Source organism: Hylobates moloch, unplaced genomic scaffold, assembly GCF_009828535.3.
Source record: "Hylobates moloch isolate HMO894 unplaced genomic scaffold, HMol_V3 SCAFFOLD_20, whole genome shotgun sequence".
NCBI lineage: Eukaryota > Metazoa > Chordata > Mammalia > Primates > Hylobatidae > Hylobates > Hylobates moloch.
This window is the reverse complement of record NW_026652295.1, coordinates 34,764,910-34,790,995: the sequence shown is the minus strand read 5'-3', so window position 1 is coordinate 34,790,995 and position 26,086 is coordinate 34,764,910. Positions and strand designations below refer to the sequence as shown.

General features: G+C 46.1%; 1 protein-coding gene across 9 annotated transcripts in view; it reads right to left on the bottom strand.

Moving 5' to 3' along the window:
* Positions 1–12,774: 12,774 nt before the first annotated feature.
* The window catches only part of BRPF3 (bromodomain and PHD finger containing 3), a 92,899-nt gene continuing 79,587 nt past the window's right edge, over positions 12,775–26,086 (bottom strand). For 5 of the 9 annotated variants that reach the window (XM_058432577.1, XM_058432578.1, XM_032140263.2 and 2 more), the window contains exons 10-13: positions 23,293–23,390; positions 20,204–20,301; positions 16,499–16,653; positions 12,784–15,135 (exon numbers count right to left, since the gene is read on the bottom strand). In XM_058432577.1, coding sequence (XP_058288560.1) covers positions 14,952–15,135; positions 16,499–16,653; positions 20,204–20,301; positions 23,293–23,390 — 535 coding nt within the window. In that variant the 3' untranslated portion in view covers positions 12,784–14,951. Of the gene's footprint in view, positions 15,136–16,498; positions 16,654–20,203; positions 20,302–23,292; positions 23,391–26,086 lie in introns of those variants that run through there. The other 4 variants (XM_032140261.2, XM_032140265.2, XM_032140266.2 and 1 more) reach the window with 4 other exon arrangements.

Below are 26,086 nucleotides of genomic sequence, written 5' to 3'. Positions count from 1 at the left end.
TCTGTGTGTGGAACAACAGATAGTATAAAGCTGAAAAGCAGGTCCTTCCTTGGCAAATTGCATTTCAGCAGCCGCTGGGAGGCAGTGTGGCAGGGGGCGGGGAGTGAAACTGTGCGGGGAGTCAGGGGGTCTGGGTTTCCTCCTCAGCCAATGAGGCTGAGGCCAAATCAGGATGTCCCTGAGCCCCTGTTTGCCTGCCTGTAACATGGGGATGACGGTTCCTGCCAGGTACCCACAAGGCTGTGGTGAGGACTGAATGAGGAAATGCTCCTTGAAGGTAAATGACAATGCCCCAGAAGAGCGGATGCAGCTCCCCTGTGCTGAGTACCCACCTACTGTGTGCTGGGCACAGGGGCAGAGCCACCCACCCATCCCTGCAGCAGTGCCTGGAAGGCAGGACCAGCATCCTGATAGCCAGAGCTGAGACAGAGTTTAAGGGCCTGCCAGGCATAACTCCCTCGCCAGGCATGGAAATAAAGGAAAATCTTGAGTTCTTTCAAGGGAAATTCCAGGCACCTAGCTAGCCCTGAGAGTAAATGAACAACATGATAAGCAAGAAGGTAATAATAGCTTTTTAAAAAAATAGCCAAGGAAGTTAGAGTCACAAAATACTTGGTTCCCTATTGAAACTTAAGATAACATCTTAATATATGTTCCTGAGTTGTTTTTCAGAAACCCAGGCCCCCAGCAAATGGAAAATGCCATCCACTGGCACGGAGACTTCAGTTGGGAGCCGAGGACTGAACTCAGACCACCATTCTTTGTTCAACACTTCTTCCTGAGGGGCCTGGAGGAAGTCACGCCCACAGGCCAGAGCTCAACATTCCTTTCTGCTGACCCCAGGTTTTTAGACAAAGCTTTGCCTCCTTAACCCATCATAAACCAGAGGATCTTTGAATCCACCTATGACCTGCTGTCCCCACTTCGAGATGTCCCACCCTTCTAGGTCAAACCAATGCACAGCTTCCATGTACTGATTTATGACTTTGCCTGTAACCTCTGCCTCCCTGCCTTTAAAAACCCTTACCTGTGAGCCACCGAGAAGTTCGGGGCTTAAGCATGAGCTGCCTGATGCTCCTTGCTTGGCACCCTGCAGTAAATGCCTCACTTTCTCTTGCTGCAAATCCCAATGTCAGTGCTTGGCTTTGCTGCACCTGGTGGGCAGATCCAAGTTTGGCAGCAGAGTCTGTGGGAGAAAGTGCTGTCAGAGGAACATGCTGGAGCAGCCAGATTATAGAAGAAAGAAGTATCGTTATGGTTAAGTCTGTGAGCAGATTTGAGGAGAAGGTAATGAATGGCACCATGTGTGTTCAGCATCTCCCTCTAGGGTGTCATCTGACAGATGTGTTATCTGACAGATGTGCTGCTCATGCCTTCTGCACCTGAGGTCAGGGATGCTCACACAGAATGGGTTGTAACTGCATAAGGTCGGGAGCCCCCTCTACATCCACCAAATAGAGGATGAGTTGAATATGCAGATAATAAAGCAGAATAAGGAAAGGCTCTTTATGAACTGCTCTACTGAACCCCACATCCCTTTATCCCGGGCTGCACCTCCTTCCTCAGATGAAAATAGCAATTCTCAAACACAAGTGTGCATCTGAATTTCTGGTGCAGGGCCAATTCCTGGGCCCACCCCAGGACTTTGTTTTGCCCACTGAGTTCTTGAAGATGGAGCTCTTGCCACCTCTCAGGCAGTAGGTCCCACACCCTTTACAATCCACATTTCTCCCCAGTTACGCACTGGTTCCCAAACATGTCCAAATCTTTCCTCACTCACTCTCCATGCTTCTGATTTTGCAGATCTCTCCTTCAAGAATCTTCGCACCACCCCCCACCACGTATTCATGCACATTTTCCCACTTGCCTAAACGATGCCTACCTTGGTAGAAGCAGCTCGATCATCTCCTCCTCCAGGAAGCCTTCCAATGTGTACTGCCCTCCAATGTGGGCTCCCCTCTGGCTGATTTTGTGTCTGTCATAGCATCTTCATAGCTTACTTGAATTAGAATTATCCTTGACAACAATGAAAGCTTTGACTAGTGAGTGCATGAATGTGAGTGGTTTATTAACATTGGCCCTCATCTGCCCCACGCCCACAAGAGGTAAGTGCTATTGTCCCTTTTCATAGAGGAAGAAACTGAGTCTGAGGGATGTCAGAGGGTTTGCCCAGGACACAGCACATAGGGGATGGGTTGGAATTTGTCTGTCTTTACCTGTTTTTTTTGTTTGTGTGTGTGTGTGTGTGTGTGTGTGTGTGTGTGTTACTGCGCCCACTTTTGAGACTAAACACTCTTTAGAGTGGTTGTCAGTTTATTTTTCTCTCTTTCAGGGCAAGGCAAAGTCTAATCCCTTAGTTAATACTAACTTGGATTCTCGAGATGGGGATGTTGATAAGAAAGATGTCTGTCAGTGACTTGGAAAGCTGAGGGGGGAGGATTGCTTGAGCCTAGGAGTTTGAGACCAGCCAAGGCAACATAGTGAGACCCTGTCTCTACAAAAAATATAGCTGGGCATGGCAGCGAGCAGCTGCAGTCCTAGCTATTTGGCAGGCTGAGGCAAGAGGATCGCTTGAGTCCAGGAGTTTGAGGCTACAGTGAGCCATGATCGCACCACTGCCCTCCAGCCTGGGTGACAGAGCAAGACCCTGATCAAAAAAAAAAAAAAAAGGAAAGAAAGAAAGAAGGAAAGAAAGGAGAGAGAGAGAAAAAAACAGAGAAAAAAAAAAGGAAGGAAGGAAAAAGGAAGAAGGAAGGAAGGAAGGAAGGAAGGAAGGAAGGAAGGAAGGAAGGGAAGGAAGGAAAGAAGGAAGGAAGGAAGGAAGGAAGGAAGGAAGGAAGGAAGGAAGGAAGGAAGGAAACGAAGGAAGGAAGGAAAGGAAGGAGGGAAGGAAGGAAGGAAGGAAGGAAGGAAGGAAGGAAGGAAGGAAGGAAAGAGAAAGAGAGAAAGGAAGAAAAAAGAAAAGAAAAAGTGAGAGATGCCGGGTAGAGACAATTCCTGAGGAGTCTATGAGGAGGTGGGGGTGGCTCGAAGGGAAGCGGGTGGGGGACAAACATCATCATCTGAGAGAAAAGATGGTATGGTGCAAACAGGACAGGGTGGATACCATTCTGACCCTGGGGCATTCATGGAATTAAGGGAATTTGTTGAAAATAGGGAGGCACAGGGCCAGGGGGAGCAAACACTCTTTCCTTTTCTTCTAAGCATCTCAGGAGGTTCCTTTGAAAAACCTACATGTACACACCCCCATGTGCAGCTGCAGCCTGCTATCTATACACAAAGTTATGCATTGCAGAATCGACTGTAAAAGGCTGGAGCCCACACAGTGTCTATCAATAGGGAACGGGTTAAATCGACCATGAGATTTTCATATGACGATGGAACACTCTCCAGCCAAGAAAGGAGGAGGAAGTTCTCACTGCTCTGATATGGAATAGTCACCAAGACATATTTTAAGTAAAAAAATGCAGCATGCATAACCAGAGAAATGAAAACTAAAACCACAGTGAGTTACAATTTCACACTGATCCGTCAACAAAATTAAAAAGCTGATAACTGCAGGTGTTGGTGAGGAAGTGGAGCGAGGGGAATGCTCAAACTACTAGCGGGTGTGCGAATGGTTATAACCACTTTTTTTTTTTTTTTTTTTTTTTTGAGACGGAGTCTCGCTCTGTCGCCCAGGCTGGAGTGCAGTGGCGCAATCTCGGCTCACTGCAAGCTCCGCCTCCCAGGTTCACGCCATTCTCCTGCCTCAGCCTCTCCGAGTAGCTGGGACTACAGGCGCCTGCCATCAAGCCCGGCTAATTTTTTGTATTTTTTTTAGTAGAGACGGGGTTTCACTGTGTTAGCCAGGATGGCTTCGATCTCCTGACCTCGTGATCCGCCCGCCTCGGCCTCCCAAAGTGCTGGGATTACAAGCGTGGGCCACCGCACCCGGCCTGGTTATAACCACTTTTTAAAATTTTGGCATTATCTACTGAAGTTGACAATGTACTTTCCTAATGGCCTTGCGAATGCCCTAGAGAATTTCTCGCCCAACCCCCCCATTCCCCCCAACACACACCAGAAGAAACAATTAAGAACATTTGCACCAGCTCTGTTCCTAGAACCCCAAAACTGAGGCCAGCAGTGAGGCCAAGCACAGTGGCTCATGCCTGTAATCCCAGCAGGCATGAGCCACCCTTTGGGAGGCCGAGGCAGGAGGATTATTGAGGTTGAGAGTTCAAGACCAGCCTGGGCAACATAGTGAGACCTCATCTCTATAAAAGAAGTTTTAAAAATTAGCCAGGTGTGATGCTCATGCTTGTAGTCCCAGCTAATTAGGAGGCTGAGGTAGGAGGATCGTTTGAGCCCTGGAGGTTGAGGCTGCAGTGAGCCATGATTGCACCACTGCACTCCAGCCTGGGCAACAGAATGAGACCCTGTCTCAAAAAATAAAATTAAATGAGAAAACAATAATAATCATTATTAATAAATAAAATAGTCCAATGAAAATAATCATACTATCTCCATGCAATGGAATTCTATACAAGAGTGAAAATGAACTAACTCCAGACATGCATATCAGTACACTGAACTTCAGAACTATAATTATGGGTAGGACAAAAGCCAGCTGTAGAAAGCTATTTTATTCTTAATCCAAAAAAGTGAGGTAGTATACCATATTAATTTATTATATATATTTATGTCTGTTATATATAATATTTATTACATTTATCTTAGTATAAAAATATAGTATATTTATTGTAATCTATTATAAACAAGTAGTAGGATTATAAAAAAACAAAAAGGGCAGGATAAGCGTAAAATTCATGGTAGTATTTAGGGGAAGAGGAGGGTGGGGCTGGAGAGAGGCACATGGTTTCAAAAGCCCAGCTTCTTTGTCTAGAACAGGGCATGGGTACCCATGCTGGTCTATTGTATTGTGGGTGTTTTTAAAATGTATATATATTCTATAACTACTATTTTTGTATCTACTCAATATTTAATTTTAAAATTTTAAATGAGGCCTAGAACAGTATAAAAAGTATGCTACCGTTTGTACAGAAAAAGTGGATGCGCACATCACTCGTGTGCATAAAGTGTCTCTGGAAAGTTACACGTGCAACTGGTGAAATTGGTTTCCTCTGGGGAGGAGAACTGGGAGACTGGGGACAAGGAGGGACAATAAGTCAATTGAAATTAAAAATCACAAAATTTAAGGAGAAGGAGACAAAGAAGCGAAGGAGGAAGAGAAGGGAGGGTGGAGGGGAGAGGCCAAGTCCTGGTCCCAGGAGGGACAGGGAGCAGAAAGAGGACTGGCCAGGCTCTGGCTATCAAAACCTCTGTGTGCCACAGGCACGAGTGGAGCCAGAAGCCTGCAGGCCCGCCCACGAAAGCCTGTGTCCTCCATGCACAACTCAGGCCTAGACCCAGAGAATGCTCTTTCTTGCACCTGAGGACGGAGCTGGCTTCAAACAGTTGCCCAGGTTGACCCTGGCTCTGCAGTCTTTTGTTTCCAGAGCTTTGCTTCCAAACGAGGCTCCCTTGGGTCTCTTTCCCTGGTCCTGCCTTCTTATCTCCAACCTTCACCCCACCTGTGATCCAAGCAATTCCTTTGAAGTTGCTTCAGAGTCTTCTGAGCCTTCATCCTTGATGACTCTGAAATGTGCGTCTGTGGCACCAAGGTCAGCCAACAGCAAGTAGGCCCTTTTCATCTCCTTTTAAACCTTCCCCTCAAAGACTCAGTGTCCTTCCTGTATTGCCTTATCAAAACCTGCTCACACATCCTTTGTTCACACTGGGATACCAGTCACTTAAAGGAAAACAGGCCCACTCTAACCAGGGTCACTGCCAAGTCCCTAAGGATCATGCCCTTGAGAGGTAAAAGCATGAAGCACTAAGGGTAGAATTTTGGGCATCAGCCAGTGGACAAGAACAAAATGGGTGCAATATACAGGGGTCCCTTCCCCCCCACCGGTAACCATAACACCTCAGGACACAGGCTGGGGTCTGTATTCAAAAATGGGTCCCTCAGACCAGGCACAGTGGCTCACGCCTGTCATCCCAGCACTTTGGGAAGCCAAGGCCAGCAGATCCCTTGAGCCCAGGAGTTTGTGGCCAGCCTGAGCAACATGGTGAAACTCCATCTCTACAAAAAATACCAAAATTAGTCTAGTCAGGCATGATGGTGCACACACCTATGGTCCCAGCTATTTAGGAGGCTGACCGGGGAGAATTGCTTGAGCCCCAGGAGGCAGAGGTTGCAGTGAGCTGTGATTGAGCCACTGCACTCCAGCCTGGGCAACAGAGCGAGACCCTGTCTCAAGAAAACAAAAACAGAAAATAAAAAAGCAACACTTGAGCAAAAGTGGGTCCCTCAGAGCCCAATGACAGTGATGAGGAGGATGAAGTGGGAAAGGTTGTGTTACTCTGAACTAAAGAGGACTACCCAGTGTGACCCTATTTCCCAAACAGCCCATGCAGGGATCTGGCTGGCACCATAGTACGGAAGTGGGTGTTAAGAGATGCCTGGGCTGCACAGCCAGGTGCATACATGCCCTCGCGTCCAGGACAGGATCAGCAGCGAATCCACTCCAGGGAGCTCTCTCCTCTCACCATCCTCTCAATCAGGGTTCCTCAGTTGAAAAGCACCTTGGCAGTTCATAACTCTCCCTCTAAAGCCAGAAAGTGCTGTAAAGGAAAACAGAAGCCTGGCTGCACAGTGGAGCTTAATGGAAGTCATTCAACAAGCAGGTCTGGAGCAAACATCATGGACTGGCAGTACTGTGTGTTGGCACAGATGTGAAGCAACTACACTCTGATACGGCTTGGGTATGTGTCCCCACCCAAATCTCATACTGAATTTTAATTTCCAATGTTGGAGGAGGGGCCGGGTGGGAGGTGACTGGATCATGGGGGCGGATTTCCACCTTACTGTTCTCATGATAGTGAGTTCTCAGATCTGGTTATTTTAAAGTGTGTAGCACCTCCCACTTTGCTCCCTTCCTCCTGCTCTGGCCATGTAAGATGTGCCTGCTTCACCTTCCCATTCTGCTATGATTCTACGTTTCTTGAGGCCTCCCCAGTCATGCTTCCTATGCTGTCTGCAGAACCGTGAGCCAATTAAACCTCTTTTCTTTATAAATTACCAAGTCTCAGGTATTTCTTTATAGCTGTGCGAGATCAGACTAATACAGGTGGGGAGCCATGCAAGATCAGACTAATACAGGCAGGGATATAAATTGAACACCAAATGGGAAACTGGCAGAATTCACTAAAGCTAAACATATATCTGCCCCGTGACCTAGTAATTCCACTCCTGGGACATACAAGCACTTAGGTCCATCAAATGACATGTACAAGAATGTTCACAGCAGTGTTATTTATAACAGCCCTAAACCAGAAATAACCCAGTGCCCATCAGCAGGAGAATGGATACACAAACTGCGGTGTGTTTGGATGATGGAATATTACTCAGCAACAACAAAAAGCAAACTATAGCTACATGCAAAGCAGGGTGGAGCTCAGAGCCACAATGTTAAATGAAAGAAGCCAGACACAAAAGAGCGCAAGCTGTATGATTCCATTTATGTGAAATCCAAGAACAAGCAACACTAACCCACAGCAATGGAAGTCTGGATGGTAGTTACACTTGCAGCAGGGGTCCTGATTGGACAGGGTCATGAGGAACCTTCTGGGGCACTGGAAACATTCTGTATTTTGATTTGGGTCACAATTTCATGGGTGGGTACACATATGAACACTCATAGAGATTAAACTTAAGATTTGTGTGCCAGAATTATTGTATGTAAAACTATATCTAAAATGTGAAAATACTCAAAGTTCGGGCTCTGTTCCTCCTGCTCCCGACCTGATTACTCCACTAACTGGTCCTGCCCTCTGAAGCATGTTGTATCTGCTGTGGAGTGATCTTCGTTCCTGATGCTGGTGGCTGTACCCAAAAGCAGAGGTGGGAACTTCTCAATCAAGAGGAGAATTATATGGCCACATGGTGGCTTCCTCACTCATTAGATGTTTGTACATGGGGCAGAATTTGATCTAGGACTGAATTCCATGGAAATTTACCCAAGAGAGCAAAGTTGTTGGGATGAAGATATATAGCTCCCACCTAATTTCAAATGCTATGGAGACTAGCAATATTTTAACAAAACAGAGGAACAAACAGGCAACGCTTGGTTTAGGCCAGTCCACGATCCACAGCAAGTGAGAAAAAGCCAGACTTAGGCTGAGGAGGCGTGGGAAGGACTCGCATTCCAGTCGTACCACGAGCTTCCACAGTGATGTCAGAGAGCTAATAGACTTCTCAACTACCCAGTACAAGAAACTAAAATACACGCTCTACCTAGAAAAAACAAGAGACTATAAGGAATTACATTAAAATGGTAATTTCTGTGTGGTCAGAATAAGGGTAGTTCTTAATTTCTTCTTTGCACTTAAAAATTTTCCCATATTACATACAAAAAAAACCCCATAAATGTTATAATCTTTCATGACCAGCTTAGATAAAATCTCCTTCAGGTGTCACTCTGGACTGTGAAGCTGGAGGGAAGGAGCCTACCCCTGGGCCCTTATGTGATACTCCCTGCCCATGAGGAACCATCAATGTCGCATCCCCAATATGGCTTCTGTATCCCCCAAAGGGACAAATACCAGGCAGAAAAGAAGAGGAAGGGATTGAGACACGGCTTCAGGAATTCAACCAAATCCACTCTCTTCCAACCAGCCTTACAGGTGTCACGTAAAGGACATAAAATGTTCTCAGAAACAGCACCACGGCCCTTCTGAAATTTGGGGACAATTAGCTTTTTTGACTCTATGTAGCCTGTGATGGGGGTAGAGCTCAGTAGTAAGGTGTTTGACTGCATGTAGCCCATGAGTCCTGGCCCTATTATTTAAGTTGAAGAGAATACTTACGTATATGTATACACACATACACACACACGCACGTTTTTTCTATCCCCAATTACCTTCTGCCACCCTCGAAGGGAAAGGGCAGACAGAAGGTCACCCCAGGTGCCAGTGAAATGGGAAAAGTTCCCTTATCCCCCTCGCTGGGCATGCGATGGGGGTGTGGCTCACTTCTTTGGTGCCCCATAGCTCAAACCCCTAGGGGGAGCATGCAGACAGGCAGGTCATGGGGAGGGTGGGCTCCGACCCCACTGCAGCGTCTAAGGTTTGAGTGTTTACAGCTCCCGAAGCCCCAGTGGGTGTGTGTTACAGCATGCTCTTCCAGTTTAGCCATCCGTAGACAGCCTGTGTTCATCAGCTCAATTAGACCCTCTGCCTTATCACAAAGACAGAGGGCTTTCTGTATCCTGGGTTCTTGCCTTGGTGTACCAGAAAAATAGGATCACATGTGGGCTTGGAGGATGGGTGCAAGGTTTTATTGAGTGGAGGTAGCTCTCAGTGAGGTGAATGGGGAGGCCAGAAGGAGGATGGAGTGGGAAGGTGGTCTTCACCTGGAATTGGGCTGCCAGGCAGCTGGACTCCGACCGCTGCGCCAAATTCCACGTCATCGTGCCGTCGTCAATAGCCTGTCGGCATCTGCTGGTGCCTTTCGGTGTGTTCTTCCACTTCTCTGGACTTCCAGCCGCTGGTGTGTGTGTGCCCGCTAGGGTCTCGGGGTTTTTATGGGCCCAGGATCGGGGGCGTGGAGGGCCAGAGTGGTCTTGGAAAATGCAACATTTGGGCTCAAAAACAAGAGTGCCTGTCCTCACCTAGGTCCGTGGGCCAGGCCTGAGGGTGAAGCCCTCACCAGCGACCCCGCTCTTCTCTACCCAGCACTTCCCTGCCCTTCTCCCGTATCACCAGGGTGGATCCAGCACTCCCCTCCAGCTCTAGCCCAGCACATATCTCCCTGGCCCTTCTTCCTCACCACAGAGTAAGAAACTTCTGTCCCACCTTTTGGAGAAACCACTTCCCTCCTCCAAAGACCTCCTTCCCTCATCCCAGCTTCAGTAGAGGCCAGATGGCTGCAGCCAGGAGACCTGCACACTCATTGCCCTACTGCAGACACTGTGGGAGGCCTGCAGACTTGGGGTAGTCAAGGCCCACACCCTCCCTGTCTCCTTCAGCACTACGCCGAGCCTGGCAGTCTTGCCACTAGCCCCACCTCTTCTCTCAAAGTGAAGCTCAGAGCCTAGCCAGGTCAGGAGAGCCCATCTGACACACTGGCACATTCACACTCAGGTGCTAATGGCATCTAATACATTAATGGAAGCAACCAAGCTGACCAGGGATTTTGGCAAATGCTTTCAATGATATTTTTTAACTTGTTAGGAGAATGGGATTCTCTATTCCGAGAGTCAGAGTGTCTCCAACACATGTCCCAATATTACAGTATCATTTTAGACTTGAGTTCATGAATTTCAATCACAACACTGATAAAATTTATTAAGGACACTTTTGCCTACTTTGAGTAATACATAAGTCCGTGGAGAGCAGAAAGGGCTGGGTGCTGAGTTCTGGTCCAGCCCTGCCTTTTCCTGCTTTGTGATGCTAAGTACATCTGACCTGCCCCCTCCTCCATCTGTGGCATGAGGGCTTGACATTCCGTGAGGCCCTCCCTGGAGAACAGACCCCTCAAAAGGTGCTGTCTCCCCCTTTACCCCAACCCCAGACTCTAAATGTAAGGGGCTTCCCTCAGGTCTGTCCTTCGCCTTCCTTGCTGTCCTTGGCCATTCTTCTAACTGCCCAGGTGGGCTCCAGGGTGCCCACATTTCTGTCCTCTGCTCCCATCTTTCTCTTGAGTTCTGGGCTCAACTCCCATCTGCTTGCTGGAGGTTTTTCTTAGATGTCCCATAGACAACACAAACTCATCAAAAAACTACACTTTCTCCTCCCTTCAAAACCCACAGCGATCCCTCCAGCAGCCACCCAGCATCCTGTCTTAACACTCTTGCTTTTTAACTTTGATGTTTAGTTAGTTGCCAAGCTCCAATCAAGTCTCTGCCCTGTTCAAATCTTTCAATGGATGCTGCTACCTGCCATATATGAATGGCACCTACCTTGCCCTGTCTTTGGGATCCTTTATTATGTCAGTCTTAGAGAGGCCCACGGTCACAGAGTAAGTGACAGTGACAGGGCTTTTAAGCCCGATATACTGCTCGCCACCTCAGTGGGTTCCAGTCACATGGGAGGTCAGCTAGTCACTGGAGCTGGAATATGCACAATCTCTGAGCCATGATTTTGTCTCCTCTTCTTAGCCTCGCCTGCTAAAATCCTACCCATCTGGCCACTTCTCTTTTATTTCTAAAATGTTTTATAGAATGAGCTTGTAATTTCACCCTAAATATTTTGTAAATATTTGCAAATGTCTTTGCAATTCAACTTACAATGCATAAATACTTTCTTAACCCCATTTGTCAAGGCTTGAATTAATTGCTGCTTCTGAAAGCTTTCATTACTCCTCAACCAAACATGTCTCTCCCAAACGCCTCCACATGTCTGGGACCTTCACACTGGCCTTACGTGGAGTTATGTGAGATGTATCTTATAAATCAGGTTGTGAGTGTCTTGAGACCAGGGGTGTGTGTCTTTGCAGCCCCAACATGTAATACAAGGATTATCAGCACATTGGCAGTACTTTGTCAGTGTTAGGCCAAAATGAGAATTTTGACATTTTTTTTACTTCAATGACAAGGCTGTCAAAGGCCCCGTGGAGGAAGTGATCAAGAGACCCGAGTCCTCAGCCACACCACTGAGACAAGCATAGGAGCTAGGTAGGACCAGAATGGGATAGGAGTAGGGACAGGGGAAAAGCTATTCTATGCCCAGCAACTAAGCAGTTTGTCTCTGGGAACTCCCCTCTGCTTCTGCTCTTCAGGACATTCCTATCCAGAAATGCCAGAGCCACAGCCAGTGAGAGAGGAACACGATACAGAATAGGCCAGTGGAGTCTTGAAATGCTGTGGAGCCCATAAAGAAAGCCTTGACCAGATCCTTGTCCCAGAATTCTGCCACAATTTCTTAGCTGGCTGACCTTGTCTTTTAATTTTGCTGGTCCCTTTCCTTGTCTGTAAAATGAAGACCAGGTAGGCTCAAGGATGCCTTCCAGCTTTAAGAGGAGTGAGGCCTATATTCCCCTGTGTGTGTGTCCCAGCTACCCATCTACAGAATTAAAACAGCAGCAATGACATGAGAGGTGTGAGCATCCTTGAGTCTCAAGTTCAGCAAGCTTGGTAAGCCAGGTGTGTCCAAAGGGTCACTCTCCTTCTGAATGAGGAGCAGAGGCTCCTAAAGGAACATGGCCACAGGGAAGGCGAGGCATGGGAAGGTAGGATGGGCCTTCCAACAGCTCCCAGAAGGTGCCAGCGCTGTCCAGGAGGGAAGCAAAGTCAGAGAACATCTTCACACTGCTCCCAGGAGTCCAAGAGAAAGACAGAGGCTGGGCATGGTGGCTCCCACTTGTAATCCTAGCACTTTGGGAGACTAAGGTGGGAGGATTGCTTGAGTCCAGGAGTTTGAGGCCAGCCTGGGCAACAACAACAAAAAAATAGCTGGCCGTGGTGGCACGTGTCTGTAGTCCCAGCTACTGGGGAGACTGAGGTAGGAGGATCTCTTGAGCCCAGGAAATCGAGGCTGCAGTGAGCTATGATCGTGCCACCACACTCCAGCCTGGGCAACAGAGACGCTGTCTCAAAAGAAAAAAAAAAAAGATACAGCCCTCGCTAGCTAGGAAACTTTCTTAATGGTCCTGGCCTGTTGAGGAGGAGGCTGTAGGGAATGGGAAGAGAGGGGTAGGCCCCTACTGATTAAACACAACACAGCGACTACTGCCCATTAGAACATTTATTTCTCAGAGAGAAAATAAGTTTCAGACAGTCATATTATAGTAGGTAAAATTAACTTTTGTATTCTTTACAAGCATAGATTTTTCTCTGTTTATTACCTCTCTTATACCATCTGTTATAAACAATTCTAGAAAGCAAATAAAGTCACTTTCTACAATAAATAGAGCATCATGTGCTTCACAGCAGACGCGACAGAGACACATAGGCCCCGTGCCACAGCAGGATCTGAGCCGTTTCCCGTTCTAAAAGAGCATTTTAAAAAATGAGACTGAGAGAGAGACTAAAATATTCAGAGATTGAAAAATAAAGAGAGAGACTAAGAAGAGAAAGTGTTGGGGGGAAGAGACAGACATAGAAAGAGAGGAAGTCCCAAGATCTTACAACACAGGTTTAGACAAAGGTCACAGAGTCCACAGCTGACCAACTACCTGGGGAGAGGGGAAGCACTGGCTCCTTTAAATCAACGACACTGTGTGGCCACACAATGGAGGACTCCAGTAATGGAAACTATAGGCCTGAATAATTTAGAACAGTATTTTACAATTATATACACCATGTCCTTCCCTAGCCATATGCTGTATTGTTTTTATTATTATACAAAATCCAAAACCCCATCCTTTTAAGTTATAGTGTTTTGTTGGTTCCCTTTTAAACTCTGGCTCATGTCCCAAATGTATAAGAAGTTGTGGTGGTTGGTTGGTTGTATTTTTAAAAAGTCAAGTGTGTAAAAATGGCAGTGATCTCCCCAGTGACTTTGTTTTGTCCAAAACTCCCCTATGAAAAATTTAAAACAATTAAAAAGAATATCAGGTTAAAAATCAACATGGCAATCAGTGGCCTGCAACTGGCCCTGCGACTTTGGTGCTCAGGAGGTGAAAAGAAATGTCCAGAGAACAGACACTGAAGCCTCTGAAAGTTGTGTTGGTTTGTCAGTCAGCATTCCCCATTCACAGTTTTTTTTCCTTCCATTTTTGAGAAGGTGAAGGTGGGGAGTGGGTTAAAGAGAAAGGAGGAAGGAGGCAGAGGGTTTGAAATAAAAGTAATGCATTCCCTGGAGTTAGGAAGTGGGAGTAGCAGAGGCTAGGCAGGGCAGGGCAGAGCACAGGCCAGGAAGATGTTTGGTGGCAGGCGCCATGCCATCCAGGTGGCGGAGAGTGAAGCTTAAGACTGCAATTGCAGAAAAAGTCCATGAGGGGAGAAAAGAGGGAAGAGGGCAGACCCAGCTGACGAGCACAGCTCCACCCAAACCACCCTCGACATCCACGTGGACAGATGGACACTCGCACACCCAGCCTGACAGGAGCCCACCCTGAAGGCTTGGGCCACCTCGTGGCAGCAAAAAAAAAAAACAACAGGGGACCCGCCTTGATCCAGGGGGCACACTCGCAGAGCCAGGAAGTTGTGTCAACAGCAGAAGGGAAGGTCTGTGGGTGGGAGGTGGTATCCTGGGGGAGGGGGTCATAGGTTGTGGGCTGGCCTCTGTCTGGGCCTGAGGAGCCTGGCAGAGACACCACCTGGCATAGCAGCTGGCCTCAAGGGGAATGAGACATTAAAGAAAAAGACCAGTGTGGTGACGGTTTCTGTCAGTTTGGCACAAGAGAAAAAGAAAAGGAACATGGGAAAGAGAAAGCAAGACTGGGCAATGGGTGCAGAAGATGGGACCGGGAAGAGGTGTGAGAATAGGCGATAAGCGGGAGAGAGAGTGAGCTTGGGGAGATGCCCCTTGGGACCCTGGCGTATCCACAGCATCTCTGGGATCAGTGTCAGAACCTCACCCGCCCTGAGGTGTAGTTAGTGGGAGTAGGATGGAGGGGGCCAGGCAGCCCCTCAAGAAGGAGCCCAGGACCTCTTGCCATCTGGGCGGGGTCCATCTCCTAAGCTGGGCCCAAGCCCCACAGCTGTTTCTACTTCTAACTAGTTCTTCAGTGAAATATCCCCTGAGGGACCTTGGGTGGGAGTTTTTGGCACACAGCAGGCCTGCCAGGAGAACCATGCAATTGGTCAAACTGGGGCCTTGCCCCTAGTGGGGAGAAAGCCCAGTCCCTGGCCTACCATGAGAGGGGGAAGCTGCCAGCCATACATCTGGCAGGGGCAGAAGAGGTTTCTGTGCCCTGTGGGACGGAGGCAGGGCAAGCAGATGCAGGCCCAGCCCTGCCCTTACAGGTAACTGGAAGTGACGAAGGAGTGGGGCCCCCGGACTCTGCTCAGGTGGATCATCGCACGGTCATAGGCCACCTGCACTGACTTGCGGATGCTGGTCTTGCGGCCTTCCAGCATCTTGAGCTTGTCCACGGTGTCTTCCACACCCAAGGGCAGGACTTTGTCCCTTGGAAGCCACTGCCTGAAATGCAAGCACAGTAAGAGGCTGGGCAGTAGTGGATCTCACAGGGGGTTCCTGTGGCCCTACTTGGCCAGGACCAGCAAAGCCACAGAGAGGGTACAGGGCAGAGGGAAGCAAATTGGGGGACTCCATGCAGGAGGCCACCAAGAACCTAGCAGGTCAGGACAGCAAGCAGGATATGCAGGAGTCAGGTGGGGGAATGGCATGGAATCAATTTTGCAGCTAGGTCCTTCTCTGGGCCCTTACTCTGTTTGGAGAGTTGTAAGGGTCCATAGGCTAAGAAAGGCCCACCTGCTGCCCTCTGGGGCCAGATGAGCCTCCCTGGAGGGCTCTGAGCTTCGCCTTGCCTTGGAGAATTAGGGGGCGATGGCTAGCAAGTAGAGCTGATGCCAGGAACTGATAAACTCATCTGTGGTGGGGCCTGCATACTGTGTATGTGTTTTTAAAGCTCCCCAGGTGACTATAACATGTGGCTAAGGATACAGGCTTTGGAGCAAGATCTTGTCTTGTATCTCAATTCTGGCTACAGGGTCTGGACTTTCTGAGCCTCAACTTCCTCATCTGCAAAATGGATTATGAGGGGATTAATGAAGACTTAAATGAGGATTAAAAGAGATCAGATATATAAAGCAATCTGCATAAGTACATGGAGTAAGCACTCAATGGCAGCTACTATTATCACTATTTTTATTAGCTAGTTCTCCCTCCTCACTCTATAGAAGCTAAGGTGAAAGCACTCTCTTGTTGGTGCTAAGAGAAACCTTAAGTGTTGTAAACCATAAATGAGCAAGTCTCCTGTAGTGGACACTGCACTGGCCAGAACCCCTCTCAGGACGGAAACATGCTTCCCAGAAGCTACTGGAAGTGTTGGAAGCCGACAGGCTCTCATCTGAGTCCCTCTCTAAGAATCACCCTCCACCAAGGAAGCCTCTGGCCCAGGCCACACCCCTCCCTCGGGGCAGTGGCATTCAATAACTAGTTGGCACAGGGCAAAAAGGCACAGGTCCAATTCCTGACACCTCTATCTTGTTGAGCCACCCAGCTCCAGATGTGCCCAGTGGATGAGCTGAGGCAGCAAGTGGGCTGTAGTTCAACTTCTCCCCAGTGCTGCATCGCTCCTGCCCCACAGCTCTCCTCAATAAGCCACCTGATGCAAGTCTCGACCTCACAGTGTTTCCCAGGGAATCTGATCTGCAACACCCCTTAGTTACTATTAACATGGCAAGTGCAGGCCTTTTGCTGGCAAGTGGAGACCAGGGTAACTGGTAACATCCATGGCCCCTCTGTATATCTCACTAGCACAGCACCACTGGCACAGACCCCTGGCGTGCCCCTCAGCCCCCTCACAGCAGCACCCACTAACCAGGTGCGCTTGTTGTCAAAGAAGAGGACAAGGAAGAGCTTCTCTCCAGCCTCTGCCTGTTTCTGCTCTCCCAGCTTCAGCACGTCCAGCGGGGGGACAGGGATGGGAACGCCATTGTGCAGGAGGCCCTCCCGGGGCATCTTGGGATCGATGATCTGGAGGCAGAATAGAAGATGGGCACTCAGTGAGGGAGGCCAGGGTGAGCAGTGCCCCTGCTGCAGGACCAACTGCTGAAGCACCCACGCCAGGGGAGTATCAGGCCTGAGTGGGGTATCTTTGATGTCCAGACCAGACAGGCAAACCTCTTCCTCCAACGTCCCTTAGGACAGAAGAGTAGAGGTCACTTTTTTTTTCCTGTCAATTTCCCCTTAGTACCTTTGCAATTCACCTCAAATGCTTGGGGGCCTTCCCTAGGTACCACGGCTATGAAGAAGGCTCTGCATCGGGAAGGCCATCCAGTTGGTTCTAATGAGGTCTCTGGTTACCCACTACCTTCCTGTCTGACTACAATCCTTCCTGATACATGGACGAGATATATTTGTGACACCTCCATGGTAAGATCAGAGAGGAGGCTCAGTGTATAGCTACAGAATGAGCTTGGAGGTTGATGGAGAGGGGAGTATGATGTGGGTGGAAACAAGGGCCACTGGAGGCATTAATCCTTGAGGCAACAAGCTCCACAAGGGCAGCAGCTGGGCCCTTCTCCTTTGGGTTTGCTTCTGGCATCCAGCCCCGCCTTGCCTGGCTCAGAGACGGCAGGTGCTCAGCAAAATGCCTGGTAGCATCAACACAACAATCAGAATCCAGGTTTAGGGAGCACTTTCAAAGTTTCCAAAGCTCCTAATTATTCACACATCATCTCATTGCCATCTCTTGCTGATGCTGAGAAGTCTGCTAACAGGTGTTAGCTGACAAGAGGAAAACACCAAGCACAGAAGCAGAATGTAGCTGGCTAAAACCACACTGGGACTAAAACCAGACAAGGCTTGGGCCTCCACAGCCCACTGCCTCCTACGCAGCCCCTGCTTCCAGAGCAGACAGCTAATAGCTCTGGGAGCAAAGACTAGGAACTTACTGAGGAAGCAGCCTTCTCCAGAGACAGAGCAATCTTACTTCCTATACGCTGTCCCAGTGGGCCCCTTCTCATAATAAACTGCTCTCATTATTTACCTTTGCATGTCTGCCAATTTCACTACATCCCTCTCAAGATAAGCAGCTGAAAGCAGCTGTTCTGGTTAGGAGTTTAAGGAAGAACCACCTTACCCCACCCACCAGGTGTGTAATTTGATCAAAACTCTCCCAGCCTGTCTGTCCCTCCTGGGATTGAAGTAAAGGGTCTTAACGAGAACTACCATACAAGCCCTTGTAAGCTTCCTTGATTACCAAACAAGACAGTGAGGCTACTCTGATAGGTTTCCTCTTGACTAAGGTATGCTGGTTCCTGCCTTGGAACCCAGGGTGCTTGCAGAGGGTAGATTGTGAACAATTTCCCCTGAGGGCAAAAGCAAGGTAGGTAAGTCTGCCATCTGAGGAGAGCTTTTGTTTCCCAAAATAATAAATGGTCCATTCATTCAATGAATACTATGCAAATGTAAAACAACATGGTAACAAAGCTTGTGATAAAACTTAACATGTGTACATACACTATTATTACAACTATAATATGAATATGTGAACAATAAATAGAAAGAATGATACAAAATGCTTGGACTCAACATTAGAATAGTGGGGGTTTGTGTTTTTTTGCCTCTATTTTTACAAACTTCTATAATGCAGTATATTACTCTTACAAAAAAAAACAAAAAACAAAAAACAAAAACAAGAAAAAATGTTTAAAAGACAAGAAAAAAAAGACAAAAGCCAGAAAAAATTAAAAACTTTATATCCACTATCTATGGATGCAAATACATACTGAAGAATGCATAGGAAAAAGACTAGGAGAGCATACACCAAAATAAAAACACAGGTTGTGTTCAGGTGGTGGCTGAATTTCTTTAATCATGACAGAAAATGTATAATTAAGAGGGTAATTAAAAAAAAAAGACGAGTTTCAGACTAGTGTTTTTGCATTGTGAGGTATTCTGTTTGTTTGTTTTTTTAATCCAAACCTGCACAGCTTAATCACTTCTTTAATGACTGAGCTGGGAGTCCTGCAGTTTCACCGCTGGCAGGGCAGAGAGCCCTGTGAAGGCAGGCAGCCCCAGGCCCTAACTCTTCAGCTGCTAGGTCACAGTATGGATGTTCCCCACCTGCTACTGCTAAGGAGGGAGTAGAGTAGGCAACATGGCTTCCAATATGGCTCCAACAAACTGTATTAATACAACCTCTTTGAGCTATAATTTCCTTATCTGACCAAACAGGATCAGAATTCCTCCTCTCCTTATCTTAAAAGGCTGCTGTTAAAAGTTGCATATATGAAGGGGCTGGGAGAAACCCAGAGTCCTGTATACATGTAAGAGGCTGGTGGGGTGGTTCCCAACCCTGGCTACAGCTCATCTAGGATGTTTTCTAAAAAATATTGATGCCTCAGTCTGGCCTCTGAGAGTCTAATTTGATAGTGCTGGGGTGGAGGTGACTTGATATGGGTATTGTTTTAAAAATTTCTACAGATTATTCTGACATGCCCCAAAGGTTTAGTATCAGTGGTATCTTCCAGAGCCAGGTGGACACTACCTCCCCAACTGAGAAAGAGTTCAGAAATAACAATCAAGGTGGTAAAAATTGAATTTTTAGCTGCTGCTACTATGACAGAAATGAAAAGTTTAGTTACTGCTGGTGTGAGTATAAACCAAAATGAACTTCCGGCAACTTGGCAACTTGTATCAGAATTCTGCATAGACTTTGCCCCAAGAAGGGACTCCTAAGAATTCACTGTAAGGAAATAATCATGGATGTGCACAAGGGTAAAACTACAATGATGTTTATTGCCAACTGTTTATCATAGTGAAAAATTCAAAACAATCTAAGTGACCAACTAGGGAATGGTTAAAATATGGTACATGCATACAACTGAAGACGATGCAATCATTAAAAATGATGTTGACGAAGAATGTTTAATGGCATAAGATGTGCACGTTCATGATATGCCGTTAAGTGAAAGGGAGGCTAAAAGCAGTATGGTCTCATATATATGCATATTTATACATTTTTTATAAAAGAGTAAGTGGATATACACCCCAAGTTATCCCTGAATAGACAGGACTGTGGATGATTTCGAACTCAGTGGCTCAGAACACAGGCTTTGACATCACACATTTTAAACCCTGGGCTCAAATTCCAACCCTGTCATTTATTAGCTGAATGACCACAAATCGTCAGTTTTCTTCCTTACAAAATGTAATAATCATACTTTCCTCAGTATTTCAACGACTTAGCATGACAAATATTTAATAAAACGTCTAAGCATTATCAGTAGCTTTAAAGATTCTCTAAAATGGGCCCTGTTACTTTTATGCATAATGAAATAAATAAATGCTATTAAAACTCTAAGAACCCTGGCCTTGATCTGCATACTTTTAGCCTATTTTTAGTGCCCCAAGCTGGGAGCCTTGCTAGTTTGACCCACTCAGGCTGGGGCAAAACCCCCCTCCCTTCTATAGCTAAAGACACTCTGACTCCCACCACACTCTGCTGGCTTAATCCAATCAGATTAGCCCCCAAAGCAAGGCAGGGGAGGTAGGAGGGTGGTGTCTGGGGCAGACTCACCAAGGCAGGGTAGGAGGGGTAGCCTCGGCACTTGGCCCACACCAGCTCCAAGGGCTCCAGGTCTCCGCGGTCTTCAAAGGGCAGCAGGAGGCTTCTGCCTGGGGGTGGGGGAGGGGAGGAGACAGCACCCAAAGGGGACTTGGAATGGTGCCCAAAAGGCCTGCCTGTGGCCTCCACTTGACTGGGGCAACCCAGAAATGAGTGACAACATCCCCTCCACCCTTCCTTTTCCCTCTCCTTTCCTTAGAAGTTAGACTGGATCAGGGGTCGGCAAACTAGTTCTGTAAAGGGCCAAATAGTAAATATTTTAGCTTCTGTGGGCAGCACGGCCTCTGTTGCAATTACTCAACACTGCTGTTGTTACCGCATGAAAGCAGCCACACACACAATCTATAAATGAATGAGCATGGCTATGTCCCAATAAAACTTTATTTTTTGGACACTGAAATTTGAATTTCATGTAATTTTCACATGTTACGAAATATCATTCTTCTTATGATTTTCTTTTCAATCATTTCAAAATGTAAAAACCATTCTTGGCCCATGGGCTATACAAAAATAGGCAACAGGCCATAGTTTACCGACCTCTGAACTAGAACCCTAAGATGGCTTTCCCTGGAAAAATGTAACTGCTTCATCCTCATGGCCTTAGGGAGAAGGGCCATAATCCAGCTTGGGCAATGCCACATACTGCTCTCCGGGCCTCCCTGAGTGCAGAGTCCTCAAGATGGAGGCTTCATGGACAAAGATGCCAGGCAAGACATCCTGGTAAAATTACTTGCTGAGTTATTTTCTGACAGAGTCACACCTGGCCATCTAGGACACCTGGATGCACAGCACTCAGCAGAGCTAAGCGGTCTGCAAGTCCTTCACATGCCTTCTTTTGTCAGAACTGAGACTGGGTATCCCTGGGGCAGGCACTGCATCTTTTCATCTTACTTTGCTCTGCACTCAACGCACTAACACATGTGAATGAGTGCTTCACAGATGCTTCTGAAGACACAGAAGAACCTCTCTTTTCCTCTCCACATCTATACACTGGAATGGGCAGGTGACCACACTCAACCAAGGAAAAAAGTCCAAATCTAACAGAGTGGAAATTGTTATTTCTAAGGAAATATTACTACCTCACTTTTTAAAAATTTTTATTTATTTATTTTTTGTAGAGATAGGCTCTCACTATGTTGCCCAGGCTGGTCTCAAACTCCTGGCTTCAAGCAACCCTCCCACTTTGGCTTCCCAAAGTGCCGGGATTACAGGCGTGAGCTACTGTGCTTAACTCTACTTGTAATTTTTAAAAATGTATTAAAATTATAAGATACTATTTTGCACCTATTGAATCAATAGCAGTAACAATAAAAAGATAAAATCCAATACCAAAGAGGTAGACTGAGTAGAAACTGGTGCAATCACATACTACTGATGCAACTGCAGACCAAACCCATCCTTATGGAATGTAATTTGGCAGTATGTCTGAAGAGCCATTTTAAAAATGTATGAACCACCTGTTCCAGTAAATTCCTTCCCTGGGAATTTATTCTAAGAAAAATAACTTTAAAGATGAATAAAAGGATTTTAAAAATATGGGTTCACTACATTACATATAATGTTAAAAGCTGGAAACAACCCAAATGCCTAACAATAGAATGGTTAAGTAAATTATAATGCATTGTTAGATACATTGTTCCAATAATATGAGATATATAAAGATTATGTGTCAACATGAAGAAAGTACAAAAAAAATTGAAAAAAGTAGAATACAAAAGTGCATGTGTTTGGATCAGCATTTTGTTCAAAATGTGCCTAAAATAAACAGAAGGCAACACAGAGAAATGAAGACAATCATGTTACAGGTGATGGAACTATGGGAAGTTAATATCCTTTGGCATCATTTTAGTAAGCATGTGGTTTTAAAAGTAAGAATAAGATGTCACCACCAGAAGCACAAAGTGTGCCAATCCACTCCTGGCTTTGTGTGAGATGCTGTACAAATTCATTTAGACATGAGCCTGACCTTTTGGGAACTGACAGTTACAGAAAGCAATGAAACACACAGGCATGCATTCATCAACACACATACAAGAAAGAAACTGATGCTAAGGGAAAATAAAGCAGTTGGGTAAAGGAAAGAAGGAAGAGAAGCCCTGCAGCCTGTGTGTTAGATGGAAACTTCAAAGACAGGGCATCCAGGGAGCGCACACCCCTGTACAGCAGGGCTGGACAGAGGTGAGCTCAGAGAACAGCCTGCTCTGCACCTGTCCCACCTGAGCACCACCCCAGGCCTCTCCCCCAGGTCCTGCCCTGCCCTTTATTCCCTTTGTCCAAGGAGAAAGGCCCATAAAACTACAGGGTTATGTATGTGTGAGATTCAGTGATACAGGCTATCACTGATAACGTTTGTGAATGGGGACAGGCAGTATCCATGAAAATTACAAACACGCACTTCGTTTAATTCAGTAATTCTACTTCTATAGATAGACTCCCTATGGATATAAAATTATCTATGCATAAGGTTGCTCACTGCAACACTGGTTACGATAATAAATGAAAACAATCTAAACGTCCATCTTTTAGAGGACTGGCTAAGCAAATGATGGCTTTCCTATATAATGGGACACTGGGAAGCCAATAAAAAGCATAGAAGGATCTCCAAGATATATTATTAGCTGGAAAAAAAGGAATGGTTTAGAGGAACATGTGCATATTAGGCTTCTCCACTCACTCTCTTAATTACTCATGCAAGTTTTGGCTTGTATACATATGGATTACCTCTGGAAAGATATAAAAGAAAATGCTAGCAGTTGATGTTCCAGGGAGGGGAGTGCTAGCTTTCATTATACACACTTTTGTACCTTTTTGATTTTTATTACTATAGGCATGTATAACCTATTCAAATTTAAGATGCAATTAAAAAAAAAAAAGAGTATGATTGGCCTGGGAGAGGGCCATCTCCCTGCCCAAGGGCCCAAGAGTTTGGGGGAGCTCAGGGACTGGCTGCCTGGTACGGAGCCCCAGCAGTGCAGCAGCCTGAAGAGCTGGCTCCTCAGAAGGCCTGGCCCCCTCAGCTCTGCCTGAACACTGCTCCTCACCTGAGCCATTGTAGTCAGAGTCTCCGTTCACACCTTCCAGGAAGGGCACTCGAGACAGGGCTGGCTTCCCACGGCTGCGTTTGGGGGGCGTCAGACCACTGCACACAGAGCAGGGAGAGAGGGGTGAAATGAGCAATTTCAATGACTAAAACGCCCACTCCCCTTCTCCCCTCTCCCCTCTCTGACAGGAGTGGAGCTGCAAAAACTCTTTAGGGAGGACAGTTTCTCACCTTCCCCTAAAAACTCACACTAACCCATGTTTTTGACTGAAAAGTTCCCACGAGATTTTGAGGAACCATTTCATCCACATGGAAGGACTGAACCCGGAAGGAGTTGCTCGGTTCCCTGCTCAGGAACCTTGGACTTCATCCAAAGGAAAGGTCACACCAGTCATTTGTCAATCCTTCCAGAGTCTAAGCAGCCTTGCCATGACAGGGGCCATCTTACATCTGCCCAGAATTCTTTGCTCTGGTTCACGTCGTTTCTCCTTTAGAAACCAATTTATTTTTGAGATTCAAAAATTTGCCTCTTTGCCAAATTTTCTAAAGTGGACATGTGATACTTCCTTAATTAGAAAAGACATTTTTAAATTGGAAAAAAAAATGCACTTCTCACTTCCAAATGGTTTATGTGTGAAGTTTTTCTTGGATAGAGAGAAGTGGATTTTTTAAAGTAAAAAGTGGGCTGGGTGTGGTGGCTCATGCCTGTAATCCCAACACTTTGGGAGGCTGAGCTGGGCAGACCACGAGGTCAGAAGATCAAGACCATCCTGGCCAACATGGTGAAACCTTATCTCTACTAAAAATACAAAAATTAGCTGGCCGTGGTGGCATGTGCCTGTACTCCCAGCTACTCAGGAGGCTGAGGCAGGAGAATCACTTGAACCAGGGAGTCGGAGGTTGCAGTGACCCAAGATCATGCTACTGCACTCCAGCCTGGTGACAGAGCAAGACTCCATCTCAAACAAAAAAAAAAAAAAAAAAAGTAGGCCAATTTTTGTTTCATGGCAATTGCAGAGGCAAAATATATATTACACAAAGACTAAAAAGTGATAAGCAAAAATTAGAATAGCAATACCAAAGCAATGTTGCAACTGAAGCCCACCTGGGCATCAGTATTTTCAAATTGTTCCCCATACAACTCTAACGTACACCGTAGCTTCTGGGCAAAAATGATATATATGGCTAGCACTTTTTTCCATCCAAACTTCAAAAAATAATATTACTCCTATATAACTTTAAATTTTTTTACTAAAAAATGCTTAAAGAATAGGTCGTCAATCCGCAGAAAAGCAGAAACGCTTAAAGAAACCCCTGGTGGGATAAGAAACAGCCAGGAGTAGGGACTGGTTGGAGAGTAGGGTATTCCCGTTTTACTGAATCAGAACTGACTTTATCAGGAACGTATGCTAAGAAAACTTTGCTTAACCAAAACCCAATGAATCACAATTTTTCAGTAACCAGTAGTTGGGTTGGTAGTTTTTACTGCTAGTCAAAATAGGAACTGTTTGGGAAAAAACAAAAAATACCCAGTTTACATTTAGGATTTAGTTCCCATTTACCCTACAAAAATCTGCCAACATATTAGAGAAATTGAGGCCTTGTACAAATGTAAAGTGCTAGTAATTTTATCAGGAAAGCCTCTCAAAGTTCACATCAAGATGAGAAAAAGAAAAACAAAGTTCACATCAAGAATCTGGGGAGACATCTTCAAACACAACAGAAGAGAGCACAGCAAAGTAGTTAAGAAATTAAACTCTTGGAGCCTATCTGGGTTCAAAACCCAGCTCTCGTTATCAGTTCTGTAACCTTCAGCAAGTTACTTAACTTCTCTGAGGCTTACACTCCCCATGTGTTGTTGTAAGGATTAATGAACGAACACTCATAAAGCTCTCAGTACAGCACATACCATGCAGTCAATAAACACAGCTGTAGTTATTGTCATACGAAGGATAGTAAATTTTAATGTCTTACTGAAAGTATTACAAACTGCTAATACTGTACTATAGAATGATGAGCTCTGAGAAGGATGAGCTCAATAAAATAGGATGCAACACCAAAAATAAGTCTGTATGTTCCTGATTTGTAGAAAAAAGCACAACTGACTCAATCATGGCCTGCATTTCAGCCCTTTCTCCAAGTTACCCTGGCCTAAGCAGACAACCCAACCTACAATTATCTTATTTACTGGTTTAACATCCATATCCATGAGAACAGACACCTTAGAAGATAATCTTCATGAGAACAGGTACCTTAGTGCTTAGAACAGTACCTGGCATACAGTAGGTGTTCAGTTATCAGTATTTGAATGAGTGACCTATAGAAAGCACATGTAGCACCAACCTGCTCAGAAAATCATCAGAAAAGATAAACCAAGGGGTAAGTGAAAAAGGGAGTGTGGGGGATGGGTTAGTGACCAGTTCTTTCAAGGTTATTTCTAATTCTGGGATTATATGATTCTGGTCTAATAAATAAGGTCTTCCCTTATGTACTTATTACCACAGTATGGGGGGAAAAAGAAAAACAACCCTTGCAGTTGAAGCCCTTGGATCTCCTATTTTAAACCCTGAAATATTAATATACCCTTCCTCCAAGGGGCCCCAGATAAATCAAGGGCATTGCACTGGAGTTCTGCAGAAAGGCAAACACGCCACCTGAATTAGCAGGCTAACCAGAGCCTGGCCTTGCTTGCTCTTGTGGCTAATAGCTGAAAAGAATGCCCTTCATAGAAGAAGGGGCCAACACACCTTCCACCTTTAGTCAAGAGCGGGAAAAGGATAGTTTGATGGGTCCAA